At 45.0% G+C, this 17,739-nt stretch overlaps 1 protein-coding gene across 1 annotated transcript in view; it reads left to right on the forward strand.

Moving 5' to 3' along the window:
- The first annotated feature begins 923 nt into the window (after positions 1-923).
- VAMP4 (vesicle associated membrane protein 4) overlaps positions 924-17,739 on the forward strand; it is a 39,690-nt gene continuing 22,874 nt past the window's right edge. Inside the window, exons 1-4 of the mRNA XM_040408133.1 lie at positions 924-1,047; positions 3,898-4,031; positions 13,355-13,401; positions 15,848-15,898. Coding sequence (XP_040264067.1) covers positions 3,966-4,031; positions 13,355-13,401; positions 15,848-15,898 — 164 coding nt within the window. The 5' untranslated portion in view covers positions 924-1,047; positions 3,898-3,965. The remainder of the gene's footprint in view (positions 1,048-3,897; positions 4,032-13,354; positions 13,402-15,847; positions 15,899-17,739) is intronic.

Genomic DNA, 17,739 nt, shown 5'->3' on the forward strand with positions numbered 1-17,739 from the left:
GGAGTAATGGAAAAAAATATAAAAATTGCTGATTCGCCACTTTTATGTCACTTCACCTACCCAAAAGAATTGAATAAAAAGTGATCAACAAGTCGTACTCCAAAATGGTATCAATAAAAACTACAGATCATCCTGCAAAAAATTAGCCCTCACATAGCTCCGTACACAAAACAATAAAAAAGTTATGGGGGTCTTATATGCGTCTTATATCTCATATGGCAAGGCAAAGAAAAAATTCTTTTTCAGTATTAGGGCTCATGCGCACGACCGTATTTTCTTTCCGTGTCAGTTCTTTTTTTTGAGAACCGTATGCGGAACCATTTATTTCAACGGGTCCGGAAAAAAAACGAAAGTTACTCCGTGAGCATTCCATTTCCGTATGTCCGTTTGGCTGTCAATGGTGCCATTAGAAAGTACAACTTATCTGCAAATAATAAGCTCTCATAGGGCTATGTGAATGGAAAAATAAAAAAAGTTATGGCTCTGGCAAGGCTGGGAGTAAATAAGGAAAATGAAACAGAAAGTGGCCCGGTCCTGAAGGGTTTAAAGGGGTATTTCGGAAGATATCCCCCATGCACAGGACAGGGCAGCAGATAGCAACCAATCAAAGCTGAGCTTTTGTTTTCCCAAAGCAGCTTAAAAATTGAAAGCCGAGCTCTGATTGGTTGCCACGGCCAACAAGAAAAATGAGTCCTATAGAGTCGAAATTTGAATGCAGTTCCATTAAGGAGCTCTACATTCTGGAGTATATGAGCTGAACTAACATGAGCCCCTCAATGATGAATACAGAAACAGCTTCAGAACGTGACATTATAGTAAAAAGTCTGTTGGCGCACATTGGAATGGAGAGGTGTACGAACATGGCAGCGGCAAGGATTCACAATGCCTAGTGCGCCTGCGCAGATTTCGCATCTCGCTCTTTTACAGAACACAACAGGAAGAGCAGCAGAGCACCGAGTGACGAGACTATCGGTAGCCGATGAATCGCCATGTTAGGAGCTTGTTAGAATTACACACGTCTACGGGGAAAGCAGCACCGGGAGATCGGTAATTGGTTTCGTGATTGTAACAGCGCCCTCATGCTGGCACATCCTGCTCTGCGTCCTGGTGGAAGCAGGCAGTGGTAGTACCTGCTCCATTCACAGACAGTCTGTACGTGCAGGAGGCTGTGCATCTGCTTCTTCATTGTCCTGCTGTGTCAGTGTAGTCGTGTGCACAGCATGGAGCACGTATAGATCTATGTGTAGTGGATCCCTGATCCTGTCCTATGGTAAAGGCCTAGGCTGTGCCTCCCAGCAGTGATCACTAAAGCCTATGTGGTGGCTGGAGGTGACATCATGTCCTGCTATAATATAAGCTCTCCCTTTATGTCCTGCTATAATGGAAGCTCCCCCTCTGTGTCCTGCTATACTATAAGCTCCCCCTCTGTGTCCTGCTATACTATAAGCTCCCCCTCTGTGTCCTGCTATACCATAAGCTCTCCCTCTGTGTCCTGCTATAATATAAGCTCTCCCTCTGTGTCCTGCTATACCATAAGCTCTCCCTCTGTGTCCTGCTATAATATAAGCTCTCCCTCTGTGTCCTGCTATACCATAAGCTCTCCCTCTGTGTCCTGCTATAATATAAGCTCTCCCTCTGTGTCCTGCTATACCATAAGCTCTCCCTCTGTGTCCTGCTATAATATAAGCTCTCCCTCTGTGTCCTGCTATACCATAAGCTCTCCCTCTGTGTCCTGCTATACCATAAGCTCTCCCTCTGTGTCCTGCTATAATATAAGCTCTCCCTCTGTGTCCTGCTATAATATAAGCTCTCCCTCTGTGTCCTGCTATACCATAAGCTCTCCCTCTGTGTCCTGCTATAATATAAGCTCTCCCTCTGTGTCCTGCTATACCGTAAGCTCTCCCTCTGTGTCCTGCTATAATGGAAGCTCTCCCTCTGTGTCCTGCTATAATGGAAGCTCTCTCTCTGTGTCCTGCTATAATGGAAGCTCTCTCTCTCTCTCTGTGTCCTGCTATACTATAAGCTCTCCCTCTGTGTCCTGCTATACTATAAGCTCTCCCTCTGTGTCCTGCTATACCATAAGCTCTCCCTCTGTGTCCTGCTATACCATAAGCTCTCCCTCTGTGTCCTGCTATACCATAAGCTCTCCCTCTGTGTCCTGCTATACCATAAGCTCTCCCTCTGTGTCCTGCTATACCATAAGCTCTCCCTCTGTGTCCTGCTATACCATAAGCTCTCCCTCTGTGTCCTGCTATACCATAAGCTCTCCCTCTGTGTCCTGCTATACTATAAGCTCTCCCTCTGTGTCCTGCTATACTATAAGCTCTCCCTCTGTGTCCTGCTATACTATAAGCTCTCCCTCTGTGTCCTGCTATACTATAAGCTCTCCCTCTGTGTCCTGCTATACCATAAGCTCTCCCACTGTGTCCTGCTATACCATAAGCTCTCCCTCTGTGTCCTGCTATACCATAAGCTCTCCCTCTGTGTCCTGCTATACCATAAGCTCTCCCTCTGTGTCCTGCTATAATGGAAGCTCTCTCTCTGTGTCCTGCTATAATGGAAGCTCTCTCTCTGTGTCCTGCTATAATGGAAGCTCTCTCTCTGTGTCCTGCTATAATGGAAGCCCCCCCTCTGTGTCCTGCTATAATATAAGCTCTCCCTCTGTGTCCTGCTGTAATGTAAGCTCTCCCACTGTGTCCTGCTATACTATAAGCTCTCCCTCTGTGTCCTGCTATACCATAAGCTCTCCCTCTGTGTCCTGCTATACCATAAGCTCTCCCTCTGTGTCCTGCTATACCATAAGCTCTCTCCCACTGTCCTGCTCTAATATCCAAAATCCGTATAATGTCCATAGCAGATATTTGGGTCTGACCCTCGGATTATTGCCGCGGAGTGACCAGGGCTGTGGAGTCAGTAGATAAATGTTCCGACTCCCCGACTCAGACTCCTCTGTATTAATATGCGAATGTATTTTATACATTCCTTGAGGGAAAGAAACGCAACCTACCACAGGATTACTGGCTGGGAAGCTGCTTTCTCCTTTGTGTGCTGATCTTCTGCTGAAGATAGGGCAGTGGGAGGATCCAGGACGGGGCATTTATTCTAAAACATGATTTTCCTAGGAGAATCCCATAGTCATGTTTAAAGTTTAAGCTAACAATCGGAGTTTACAAGTTTTTATAGCCTTAGCTAAATGACAGCAGTTTTTCCAATGGTTTACAGCTTCAGTCTTGAGCTATTGGCCCTCCATTCCCTTCACTTATACAAGTGTCTCACTCTCTAGTCCTGCAAAAAACATATTTATTTAATCCCTTATCGGTGAGAGGCTAGGTTACACATGGACGCTGCGTTCCCTGTAAAAGCAGAACACAACACTATGGAAAGTACAAGTATTGCAGCTCCTAATTGTGCGTTGTGTGCCATATAGTGAAGCACATGAAAAGCATGCTTCTTCACGGTCACTTAACGTGTTCGTTTTGCGGTTACGTGAGGCACTGCATGCATTGGTCTTTATTCTTACAGTAGAGAAGTCATTAATTATAACTTTTTGTGAATTGGGACATTTAAACTTGCTTTTTTTTTTTTTATTCCAATCTAAATTTAGTAGGAGTCGGAGTCGGTGCATTGTTTGCCGACTCCGACTCCAGGTACCCAAAATTTCCCCCGACTCCTCGACTCCGACTCCACAGCCCTGGGTGTGACATGACACTTCTTGAAGTGTATTTGAAATCTGCGCTGAACGGCAGTGGGGATTCCAGTGGATAGCGCTGGGCTTCTATATCTGGCGGTTTCAATGCAGATTTCATTGCCGAATATACAGTGGGTGGCGGTACCCTCTGATGGACAATGTGTCAGTCTGCTCCTGCAGTCACCTCACTTATACTCTCTGTTTTGCAGCATCCAGAAGCCGAATTACAAAGCAACAAGAAAATCTCAGCCGTGTACTGTACCCATAGTCACACGCCATGCCTCCAAAGTTCAAGAGGCACCTCAACGATGAGGAGGTCACTGGGTCCATAAAAAGTGAGAGAGTGAGTATTGTATTCATACTGTACGTGTATTCTATAAGCACCCGCCCCGACCGAAGGATTACACACACAGGTTATGGCTCCTAATGGAAGGGTTATACACACAGGTTATGGCTCCTAATGGAAGGGTTATACACACAGGCGATGGCCCCGCTATGTCCTTACGGCGGGATTTTACACACAGGTTATGGTCCCGGTATGTCCGGACAGTAGGATTCTACATCAGTATGAAAATCTCAACCTTTTCTTGTCCTCAGATATTTTTTTTTTTTCTAGTTTCCGAGATCCATAACCATTTTGGGGTATTTACCCTCATTTACTCATTTTCTTTAGTGGGATTAATCGGGAATCGCATTTTATTTTACACCATTTTGCCTGTTAAAGCGGTTGTGCAGCCTCTACTAATTGATGGCCTATCCACAGGTTAAGCCATTACTAGCGCATCGGCGAGAGGTCTGACACCACGCACAACTGCTGATCAGCTGTTTGGGCTTTGCTCCTTTGTCGGAAGTCGGCGCCAGCACTACGTTACTAGAGCGCTGCTCCCAGTGACTTTAAAGGGAACCTGTCACGCTGAACATGGCGCCTGAGCTGCAGGCTACATGTTATAGAGCAGGAGGAGCTGAGTTTGGAGGGTAAGATTTGGTAAAACTTGTATTTCATTCGGTTATATCCCTTTTCATTGTGGGTCTTGAAGACCAGGAGGCGGTTCTATCAGTGATTGACAGCTACATCTGTATACACAGTCATAGAGGGAAGGCTGTCAATCACTGATAGGACCGCCTCCTGGACTTCAAGGCCCAGAATGACAGGGATATAAATGGAAAAATTACGTTTTACTGAATCTTTTCCCATAAAACTAGTGGGGTTATTTATCAAAGTGGTGTAAAGTAGAACTGGCTCAGTTGCCCATAGCAACCAATCAGATTCCACCTTTCATTTTCCAAAGGAGCTTTAAAAAATAATAGATGGAATCTGATTGGGCAACTAAGCCAGTTCTACTTTACACCAGTTTGATAAATGACCCCATATCTCTCCATCGGCTCCGCTGCTCCTGCTCTATAACATACTGCCTGCGGATTAATTTGCATTTCATGGTGCCAGGTTCCCTTTAAAGCCGCTCTCAGCTTTGGCTAATAGATGAAAGCCCTGAACGGGTGACTCCATCCCTCATCAATTGTCTGAGCACCTAATGTCCGATGCTGGAGGAACTGGGGTTGGAATACTAATGGTGTGCTTACGTAAGAAAGACAATGGGGCAGATTTATCAAAACTGGCTTAGTAGCTCATAGCGACCAATCCGATTCCTCCTTTCATTTTTCAGAGCTCCTTTGGAAAATGAAAGGAGGAATTTGATTGGTTGCTATGGGCAACTAAGCCAGTTTGATAAATCTCCCCCAATGTCACATATTTGGGCCTCTGGTCTATTGACACGGCTGCAGGACCCACAGGACGACTGATGCAGAAGAGGGATTGTTTTTCCCACACATAAGGCTGCATCGTGGACAAAATCTTTACTTGGTTCTCTCAGAAGGTGTCCCTTCCATGGAGAAGCTTGTGCATCATGTAAACATGTCCCCCACAGCGCTCCCTGAGATCAGATGTCAGCAGTGTGTATATTAAGAAAGTGTTGTGCGTCTATTGCTCTGCAACTGGATCCAGACTTACAAACCCCCGGTGAACCCCTTTAAATAGGACCTGTCACCTCTTCTGACATGTCTCAGTTAGTAACTACTTTCATCCCCCATGCAATATTATTTTTAGGACTCTGTGCTGTGCAATTCCTTTATTATTCCTACTAGAAGTTTATGAATTTATTTTAAGCAGTTTTCAATAAAGGTCCTGATGGGTTTTACAAGTTGGAGGGGTGTCCCTGCACAATCGGACACTGGCACAGTGCAAGGACACAACCCTCAACTGGTAACACCCATGTGGACCTTGATTGCAGACTGCTGACAGTTAATTCATAGGAATAGTAAGGCCTCTTTCACACGAGCGTGACGGACTGGCTCCGAATGCGTTCAGTGACACTCGCACCATTTTGCAAGCAAGTTCAGTCAGTCTTGTCTGCAAGTACGTTCAGTTTTTTTCCCCGCTCGGGTGCAATGCGTTTTGATGCGTTTTTTCACGCCCGTGATAAAAAATCTCCTAGAAACCATCAGTGAAAAACGCATTGCATCCGCACTTGCTTGCGGATGCAATGCGTTTTTCACTGAAGCCCCATTCACTTCTATGGGGCCAGGGCTGCGTGAATAAAACGCAGAATATAGAACATGCTGCGATTTTCACGCAACGCAGAACTGATGCGTGAAAAAAAATGCTCATGTACACAGACCCATTGAAATGAATGGGTCAGGATTTAGTGCGGGTGCTATGCGTTCACGTCACTCATGGCACCCGTGCAGAAAACTCTCTCGTGTAAAAAAGGGCCTAAAGAATTGGCGCAAAACGGAGTTACAGTGGATATAAAAAGTCTACACACCCCTGTTAAAATGTCAGGTTTCTGTGATGTAAAAAAAAATTAGACAAAGATAAATCATTTCAGAACTTTTTCCACCTTTAATGTGACCTATAAACTGTACCACTCAATTGAAAAACAAACTGAAATATTTTAGATAAAGGGAAGAAAAAATATAAAAATATAATAATATGGTTGCATAAGTGTGCACACCCTCAAACTAATACTTTGTTGAAGCACCTTCTGATTTTTATTACAGCACTCAGTCTTTTTGGGTATGAGTCTATCAGCATGGCACATTTTGACTTGGCAAGGTTTGCCCACTCTTCTTTGCAAAAACACTGCAAATCTGTCAGATTGCGAGGGCATCTCCTGTGCACAGCCCTCTTCAGATCACCCCACAGATTTTCAATCGGATTCAGGTCTGGGCTCTGGCTGGGCCTTTCCAAAACTTTAATCTTCTTCTGGTGAAGCCATTCCTTTGTTGATTTGGATGTATGCTTCGGGTCGTTGTCATGCTGAAAGATGAAGTTCCTCTTCATGTTCAGCTTTCTAGTAGAAGCCTGAAGGTTTTGTGCCAATATTGACTGGTATTTGGAACTGTTCATACTTCCCTCTAGCTTAACTAAGGCCCCAGTTCCAGCTGAAGAAAAACAGCCCCAAAGCATGATGCTGCCACCACCATGCTTTACTGTGGGTATGGTGTTCTTTTGGTGATGTGCAATGTTAGTTTTTGGGCCAAACAAAAGTTCAACCTTGGTTTCATCAGACCATAACACTTTTTCCCACATGCTTTTGGGAGACTTCAGATGTGTTATTGCAAAATGTAGCCTGGCTTGGATGTTTTTCTTCGTAAGAAAAGGCTTTTGTCTTGCCACTCTACCCCAACGCCCAGACATATGAAGAATACAGGAGATTGTTGTCACATGTACCACACAGCCAGTACTTGCCAGATATTCCTGCAGCTCCTTTAATGTTGCTGTAGGCCTCTTGTAGCCTCCCAGACCAGTTTTCTTCTCGTCTTTTCATCAATTTTGGAGGGACGTCCAGTTCTTGGTAATGTCACTGTTGTGCCATATTTCCTCCACTTGATGATGACTGTCTTCACTGTGTTCCATGGTATATCTAATGCCTTGGAAATTCTTTTGTACCCTTCTCCTGACTGATACCTTTTAACAATGAGATCCCTCTGATGCTTTGGAAGCTCTCTGTGGACCATGGCTTTTGCTGTGGGATGCGACTAAGAACATTTCAGGAAAGACCAACTAGAGCAGCTGAACTTTTTTTGGGGTTAATCAGAGGCACTTTAACCGCCTTCCGACCGCCTAACACAGGGATGCGTCCTGCGGGCGGCCGGGTTATTCCTCGTTGACGCATCGGCGCATCATCTCGCGAGACGCGAGATTTCCTGTGAACGCGCGCATACAGGAGCGCACGTTCACAGGATCGGAAGGTAAACGAGCTGATCTACAGCCTGCCAGCGGCGATCATTCGCTGGCAGGCTGTAGATACAATTTTTTTTTTTAACCCCTGAAAGGTATATCAGACGCTGTTTTGTTAACAGCGTCTGATATACCTGCTACCTGGTCCTCTGGTGGTCCCTTTTGCTTGGATCGACCACCAGAGGACACAGGCAGCTCTGTAAGTAGCACTACACTACACCCCCCCTGTCACTTATTAACCCCTGATCACCCAATATAGACTCCCTGATCACCCCCCTGTCATTGATCACCCCCCTGTAAGGCTCCATTCAGACGTCCGTATGTTTTTTACAGATCCACGGATACATGGATCGGATCCGCAAAACACATACGGACGTCTGAATGGAGCCTTACAGGGGGGTGATCAATGACAGGGGGGTGATCACCCCATATAGACTCCCTGATCACCCCCCTGTCATTGATCACCCCCCTGTAAGGCTCCATTCAGACATCCGTATGTGTTTTGCGGATCCGCAAAACACGGACACCGGCAATGTGCTTTTCTGCATTTTGCGGATCCACACATTGCCGCCCCACCGCAGTGACAGAATTTTATTTTTTTCTGATCACTGCAAAAACACCGTAAAATCGCTGCGGCGCTATAAAAAGATCACTTTTGAGGGGCATGGCGAGTTCATAGAAGATTTTTTTTTTTTTGTCACAAGTTAGCGGAATTTTTTTTTTTTTTGTTTTTTTTTGTTTTTTCTTACAAAGTCTCATATTCCACTAACTTGTGACAAAAAATAAAATCTCACATGAACTCACCATACCCCTCACGGAATCCAAATGCGTAAATTTTTTTAGACATTTATATTCCACGCTTTAGAGCCCCTAAAATGCCAGGGCAGTATAAATACCCCACATGTGACCCCATTTTGGAAAGAAGACACCCCAAGGTATTTCGTGAGGGGCATGGCGAGTTCATGTAAAATTTTATTTTTTGTCACAAGTTACTGGAATATGAGACTTTGTAAGAGAAAAAAATATATATATATCATTTTCCGCTAACTTGTGCCAAAAAAAAAATATTCTAGGAACTCGCCATGCCCCTCACGGAATACCTTGGGGTGTCTTCTTTCTAAAATGGGGTCACTTGTGGGGTATTTATACTGCTCTGGTATTTTAGGGGCCCTAAAGCGTGAGAAGTAGTTTGGAATCCAAATGCGTAAAAAATGCCCTGTGAAATCCTAAAAATACTCATTGGAATTTGTGCACCTAGGCTGCAAAAAAGTGTCACACATGTGGTATCGCTTTACTCAGGAGAAGTAAGGCAATGTGTTTTGAGGTGTATTTTTACATATACCCATACTGTGTGTGAGAAATATCTCTGTAAAATGACAACTTTGTATAAAAAAAATGGGAAAAGTTGTCATTTACAGAGATATTTCTCACACACAGTATGGGTATATGTAAAAATACTCCCCAAAACACATTGCCCTACTTCTTCTGAGTACGGCGATACCACATGTGTGACACTTTTTTGCAACCTAGGTGCGCAAAGGGGCCCAAATTCCAATGAGTACTTTTAGGATTTCACAGGGCATTTTTACGCATTTGGATTCCAAACTACTTTTCAGACTTTAGGGCCCCTAAAATGCCAGGGCAGTATAAATACCCCACAAGTGACCCCATTTTAGAAAGAAGACACCCCAAGGTATTCCGTGAGGGGTATGGTGAGTTCATGTAAAAAAAAAAATTTTTGTCACAAGTTAGTGGAATATGAGACTTTGCAAGAAAAAAAAAAAAAAAAAAAATCATTTTCCGCTAACTTGTGACAAAAAATAAAAACTTCCATGAACTCACTATGCCCATCAGCGAATGCCTTAGGGTGTCTACTTTCTGAAATGGGGTCATTTGTGGGGTGTTTCTACTGTCTGGGCATTGTAGAACCTCAGGAAACATGATAGGTGCTCAGAAAGTCGGAAAGTGCGGAAATTCACATTTTTGCACCATAGTTTGTAAACGCTATAACTTTTACCCAAACCAATAAATATACACTTATTGCATTTTTTTTTTTTTATCAAAGACATGTAGAACAATAAATTTAGAGGAAAATTTATATAGAAATGTCGTTTTATTAGAAAAATTTTACAACAGAAAGTGAAAAATGTCTTTTTTTTTTTTGCAAAGATTTCGGTCAATTTTGATTGATATAAAAAAAAGTAAAAATGTCAGCAGCAATAAAATACCACCAAAGGAAAGCTCTATTAGTGAGAAGAAAAGGAGGTAAAATTCATTTGGGTGGTAAGGCTTCTTTCACACTTGCGGCAGGACGGATCCGACAGGCTGTTCACCATGTCGGATCCCTCCTGCGGCTATTTCGCCGTGCCGCCGGACCGCCTCTCCGTCCCCATTGACTATAATGGGGACGGGGGCGGAGCTCCGGCGGTGCACGGTGAAAGGCCGCCGGACTAAAATTACTGCATGTCAGGTTTTTTAGTCCGGCGGCTTTCGCCGTGCTGCGCCGGAGCTCCGCCCTCGTCCCCATTATAGTCAATGGGGACGGAGCGGCAGTCCGGCGGCACGGCGAAATAGCCGCAGGACGGATCCGACATGGTGAACAGCCTGTCGGATCCGTCCTGCCGCAAGTGTGAAAGTAGCCTTTGCTGTATGACCGAGCAATAAACGGTAAAAGTAGTGTAGTGCAGAATTGTAAAAAGTGGTCTGGTCATTAAAGGGAGTCTGTCACCACATTTCAGCATATTAGACCGATCAAATAGGGTTATATGATCCACCCAGAACTTAAAAACGGTACCTTTGTTGTAGAAAACTGACTTTTCTTTTAGCCGAAAATGAACTTATAAGGTTATGTTAATGAGCCCTCTCAAGTGCCCAGGGCGGTCTCTCAATCCTCGGAGCCCCAGGCAGCACCTCCTCAACGGCTCATAACCTCGCCCTCCGTGCGCCTCTGCCTGCCCGTTTACTCCCCTCCCCTGTCCTTTTCCACTGCGGCTGTGCGGTCCAAATCGTAGCGGGGCAGGGCATCGCGATACCTACTGTGCATGTGCCCGCTACGATTTGGGCCGTTGAGGAGGTGCTGCCTGGGGCTCCGAGGATTGAGAGACCGCCCTGGGCAATTGAGAGGGCTCATTAACATAACCTTATAAGTTCATTTTCGGCTAAAAGAAAAGTCCGTTTTCTACAACAAAGGTACTGTTTTTAAGTTCTGGGTGGATCATATAACCCTATTTGATCGGTCTAATATGCTGAAATGTGGTGACAGACTCCCTTTAAGGGGGTTTAAGCTAGGGGGGCTGAGGTGGTTAATGATGGAAGGTGTATGCTGAACCCTATTTAACATGATTTGGAATTTGATTGCTTAATTTTGAACACAGCTACATCCCCAGTTATAAGAGGGTGTGCACACTTGTGCAACCACATTATTTAAGTTTTTTTTGTTTTCTTCGCTCCACCTAAAAGATTTCAGTTTGTTTTTCAATTGAGTGGTACACTTTATAGGTCACATTAAGGCTACATTCACACGTCAGTATTTTTCTATATCCCGATTTTCGGTCCGTTTTTTGCGGATCCGTTGTTCCTGAAAATGTTTCCGTATGTCATCCGTTTTTTGCGGATCCGCAAAAAACGGAAACATGTATAAATTTCAATAAGCAAATAAAGTTGTTTGGATTTCTTTGAAAAAAAAATTAAAAATTAAAATGTAATTTCCAGGAACGGAATCCGCATAAAACGGATGACATACGTAATGACATCCGAATGTCTTCCGTTTTTTGCGGATCCATTGACTTTGTATAGTACCAGGATCCGAATTTTGCGGAAAAGAATAGGACATGTTTTTTATTTAAACGAACATACGGAACAACGGAAACGGACAGCACACACTGTGCTGTCCGATTTTTTTTTTCCAGGACCCATTGAAAATGAATGGGTCCAGATCTGTTCCGCAAAAAACGGAACAGATCAGGAAAGAAAAAACGGACGTGTGAATGGACCCTAAAGGTGGAAAAAGTTCTGAAATTATTTATCTTTGTCTCATTTTTTTTATAGCACATAAACTTGACATTTTAACAGGGGTGTGTAGACTTTTTATATCCACTGTAGATGAAAAAACAAAGTATGAACATTATCCCCTGTCCACAGGATAGGGGATAACTAACTGACTGGTGGGGGTCTAAATTTGGATTCCTATTTGGCACAACCCATTTAAACAAAAAGTTTCAACACCTGACCCGGCAGTGCTACTTTATAGCCCTGGAAAGAAGTAAAATGAACACTGGGGTGATGGTGGTTGGCCCACAGGGATTCCTCCAAGTCCCCCGGTTTTGGGAGTAAGCTGCTGCCAGACGCCTCTGACTGTGGCTTGTCTCCCTTACGAACAAAGGATTGGGGGTGTTGGAATTCAACATGCGTGATCCATCCTATCCATGACCATTGCTGAAATCAGTATGTTTGGCTCTTGTGGCCACCTTTTAAGATTTAATCTTTTCTGGGGTTGTCCAAAGTTTTGATACTGGTCAGTGGGGATCCGGCTTTTTGAAGAGGCCCCAGTTCTCCAGTGGGTGCTGTGTTCCCTAGGGATGAGCAAAACGAGCTTCAGATCCTCGATCTGAAGTTGCTTCGCTCAAAACTTCGGTTAAATGCTGTACGGAGATCCGTCTCCATACAGCATTAAAATGTATGGGCTCAGACGAGGCGAACTGAGTTATTCCCGAGATCTTGTGAGACTTGGGTGAATAACTTTGGTATTAGATTTTTAAACTGGAAAACCATTTTAAAACTTGGATCCGAAATCGGCTTCGGTTCCGACTGGTACCTCGAAACGGAAGCAGAGTTAGGATCCAAGTTTATTTATGACTGGCCTCCTCTCAGCTTTCCAAGCACAGCGCCGTCCATGGGATAGTGGCTGAACTTGGTGTTGCAGCTCAGGGCCGATCAGTGGCCACAGAAGGCCAGTTACTGTGGGGATGTTACCAGGATGGAGATTACCAACCCTATCGTTTTATTTAAGCCCGTTTCCTTCAGCATTGGACCTTATGGAGGAGATAGACAATTGTCTCAGCTCGTGAATCTGTAATGTATTTATGCCGCGTCCCTGTAAAAGGCATTAAAACAACAACCTCAGCTGTGGAGCCCAGGGTGCGACGGTCCCATCGGAGCTGGCTGTGACACATATACTTAGTGAAAGGCAGCGGTACTTGTTATCAGGTTGATGCGCTTATTTTTGCATCATTGGTGTGCATTGTAATTATCTCGTGTACCGTCAATCCACACAATCTAAAGCGAGCGCCGAAAACAACACATTCAGGAATTGGGGCAGGTGCGGACCAGAAATAGACATGTTGCAATCTGACGCAACTTCCCTGCCAGTCCTTGTCAAAGTCCTTGTACTTTTAGTGTAACTTTTTATTATTATTTTTTTTACATAGAGAAATCTGTTGGAGGAAGACTCTGATGAAGAGGAAGACTTCTTCTTGTAAGTACCTAAAACTGACCACCGCAGAATATTATAAATGGGCTCCCGGTTGATGTGGCCAAATCATTTTCATCCTTCCCATCTGGACAGATGTGCAGTGATTTTGCATTTTAGCTGTTATTTCCACCATGAGATGCCATGGCATTTCACCTGTGACCACTAACATATGAAAATGTCCTGGTCGAGGATCAACGGCTACATCTTCATCAGTGTTGATCCATGCCACCATAGCAGGTGGTCACAAAGTGAAGGACTCGTGTTACTATTGGGGCACGGCCACACGGTCAGGTTTCCTGTTGCAGTTTTGGAAGTCAAAGCCAAAAGTCAAGAAGGAGATGAGGAGAAGTCGTATCTGTCTTTTATACGTTCTCTCCTTTTAGGATCCGCTCCTGATTTTGGCTTCCTGGACGTGTGGCCGTACCCTTGGTGTTCAAAGCAAGCAGCAACCATTAGCAAGTCACTGTTCTTATTGTCCACCGCCCTGCTTTTATTTTTAATTGTCCCGAGTCCTTCAGCCTGCATTTACTGTCTAAGGGCTCTTTCACACCTGCGTTGTTGTCTTCCGGCATAGAGTTCCGTCGTCGGGGCTCTATGCCGGAAGAATCCTGATCAGGATTATCCTAATGCATTCTGAATGGAGAGAAATCCGTTCAGGATGTCTTCAGTTCCAGAACGGAACGTTTTTTGGCCGGAGAAAATACCGCAGCATGCTGCGCTTTTTGCTCCGGCCAAAAATCCGGAACACTTGCCGCAAGGCCGGATCCGGAATTCATGCCCATTGAAAGGCATTGATCCGGATCCGGCCTTAAGCTAAACGTCATTTCGGCGCATTGCCGCATCCGACATTTAGCTTTTTCAGAGTGGTTACCATGGCTGCCGGGACGCTAAAGTCCTGGCAGCCATGGTAAAGTGTAGTGGGGAGCGGGGAGCAGTGTACTTACCGTCCGTGCGGCTCCCCGGGCGCTCCAGAGTGACGTCAGGGCGCCCCAAGCCCATGGATCATGTGATCACATGGATCACGTCATCCATGCGCATGGGGCGCTCTGACGTCATTCTGGAGCGCCCGGGGAGCCGCACGGACTGTAAGTATACCGCTCCCCCGCTCCCCACTACTACTATGGCAACCAGGACTTTAATAGCGTCCTGGGTGCCATAGTAACACTGAACGCATTTGGAAGACGGTTCCGTCTTCAAATGCTTTCAGTACACTTGCGTTTTTCCGGATCCGGAGTGTAATTCCGGCAAGTGGAGTACACGCCGGATCCGGACAACGCAAGTGTGAAAGAGGCCTATGCTCTACAGACAGCTAGGACCACCCTCAGAAAGCATCACCGCACTTATCAGAATCTATCAATTTACGGTAAAGAAGCAAAAAAAAGCAAGGCAGCAAAATAACTGCAGCGCACGTGTCCGTAGGTTAGGTTTGTATTGCAGCTTTGTGTCATTCAAGGGCATCTGTCAGCAGATCTGTACCTATGACACTGGCTGACCTGTTACATGTGCGTCTGTGTTGGTCCCATGTTCATATGTGCCCGCATTGCTAAAAACAATGATGTTTTAATATATGCAAATGAGCCTCTAGGAGCAACGGGGGCGTTGCCGTTACACCTAGATGCTCTGCTCTCTCTGCAACTGCTGTTCCCTCTCCACTTTGATTGACAGGGCCAGGCAAGTATGATTACATTTTCACTTACCTGACCCTGTCAAAGTGGAGAGGGGGATTGGCAGTTGCAGAGAGAGCAGAGCCTCTAAGTGTAATGGCCACACCCCCATTGCTCCTAGAGGCTCATTTGCATATATTAAAACTTCATATTTCTCAGCAATGCGGGCACATATGAACATGGTACCAACCCAGATTCCTTCAGCTGCCAACAGGTCGGCCAGTTTCATAGGTACAAATCTGCTGACAGATACCCTTTAAAGCGAATAGGACTGAGCTGCAATATCACGTACAGCCTGTGGACAAGGGTGGAACATAGAGACCATGGTTTTTCAGATTCTCTACAACTTCTTTAATTCTGCTAAGGAGGATCCCTGGAATATCCATCGGAATGGTTCTTTTCTTGGGGCCACGACTGTAGTAGAAGAAAATACACCCATTAGCAGAGTACATACTTATTGATGGTAGTCTGTATTCTGTCAGTGCCCCACAGGAAAAGACCCATCGCCAGTGTACGGCATCCTTTATACAGAATACAGCTGTATTGTGCGGACATCCGTCAGGTTATCAGAGAGATGCCACTGGGGCAAAAATAAAAAGCTACGCTGATATATAGAAGGGGGTTGTGATGTTAGATCTGGCCAGCCACCAGTCTCAGGGATCCGATGTGTAAAATTCATATAGTTTTTATCGTATTTTCATTGTGTCTACGTTGTTTTCTCGCTTTCTACTGTGGATCTGAAGTCGCACCATATGATACTGACACAGAATGTTCTCTTTTGCCAGGAGGGGACCTTCTGCTCCTAAGTTTGGACCAAGGAATGACAAGATCAGACAGTAAGTCTGTGGGTGACAGCTGACACGTCTCCCTGCTCCTTGGTTATATTTAAAATGTATGTATCCCTCTGCATGTCCATTGGTATGCCTCCGGAGGGATGGTGGACATGTTACAGCATAGTAACGAGTACTGAAAGGCTTGGGAAATAATTCCAGGCACTAGCGCAAAAGAAAGTACAAAGAAGCTGGAACCTCTCGGGGTTTACTAAATAATCAACGCAATATTTTATAGATAAATGTATTTTTGTTGAACCATCACCTTCCATATAAGACCAGGACCAGATGTTCAGTTGACAGTACGGTATGTTTGGAAAAGGTTTTTGAAACCCACAACATTAAAAAAAACGGCACAGAAATATGGGGAAAACCATAGATTTTCACTGAGGATTTCACTCCTTGCAAAACACATGGTGAATTTTCATGGAACACATTTGTTGCAGATTTGCCACTTTTTGCCACATTTGCATCAAAATCTATGTCGGGAGTTATCCGCTTCGTGTGGGCTTACTCTTAAAGGGGTTTTCCAACCTGGCAGTGGCGGTCCGACACTAGGCAGTTAAACAGTGAATGGAGCCAGAAGCAGGCCAGTGGCTCTGCCGGCTTGAAGTGAATGGGAGCTGAGCTGCCATACGCCGGCACGAGCACTAAGCAGTGAACCAAGCCTTCTGCTTCTGGCTCCATCCGCTGTTTTCACTGTCTGGCCCTATCAATTAAAGTGCAGAGGGCGCGGCTGTTGCAGAGAGAGCAGAGCCTCTAGGTGTAATGACCCCCCCCCCCCCCCCCCCTTGCTCCTAGAGGTTTTTTTGCATATATTAAAACTTCATTGTTCTCAGCAATCTGGGCACATATGAACATGGGACCAACCCAGATTCCTTCAGCTGCCAAGTGCACAGGCAACAAGTTTATAGGTATAAATGTGCTGACAGATGGCCTTTAAAAGTTGTTTCAGGGATGCAAGGTAGTAACACTTATTCCCTATGCACAGGATTGCTGGGGGATACAACTGCTGGGACCCCCAGGGGTCATAGAAACGGGGGTCCACAAGTGCCGCCAAACTGCCCCATGAGAATGGAGCGGTGGTGTGCATGTGTGTCCACCACTCCCTTCACTGCTGTGGTACTGCTGTGTGCACTGTACTCGGCACTCCCAATGAAGTGAATGGAGCGGTGGACGCACATGTGCACCAGCACTCCATTCTCATGGACCAGCTTTGCGGCACTTGCGGACACCCGTTGTTGTGATCGCTTGGTGGTCCCAAATAGTCTGACCTCCATTGATCAAACACTTTACCTGTGGATAGGGAATAAGTGGTGCAGCCCCTTTAAGAGGGCATATCCAATGGGCCTTGTTGGCCTGCCCTTGGCAATATCATTGCCATGCAGAAATGAGGTGGCTGGTAAATCGGTTACATCAGGTTTTGGTGAATAAAGCCCCTGTCTGCTAGGAATCGGAAGTGATAATCTATCGGAATCCCATGTGTCTCCAGGCTGGATAAGGAACGCTGTTGAGACTGGGATATTCTTCTGACTACTTTAAAGTGAAGTCTTGATGAAAGTGAAGAAAGCATTTCCTATGATAAATGTTCTCTATAATCCTAGGCTGACCGGCCCTCAATCTTTACCTGGTTTTAACATCACAAATAAAAGAAAAGACAACATAGCAAATTTTTGGTAATGGCCCAATAAAATTTTCCAAAAGCCCCATCGCTGCTTTTCCATGGCTGTAACCTTAAAGGGGTTGTGCCACCATTAAGTGTTTTATTATAATTCAGCATAAAAAACTACTTTTGTAAAATGCTCCAGTTTTTAGATATTACTTCATTATAATGTCGCCCCCCTAAT

The sequence above is a fragment of the Bufo bufo genome, chromosome 9 (assembly GCF_905171765.1).
Source record: "Bufo bufo chromosome 9, aBufBuf1.1, whole genome shotgun sequence".
Classification (NCBI taxonomy): domain Eukaryota; kingdom Metazoa; phylum Chordata; class Amphibia; order Anura; family Bufonidae; genus Bufo; species Bufo bufo.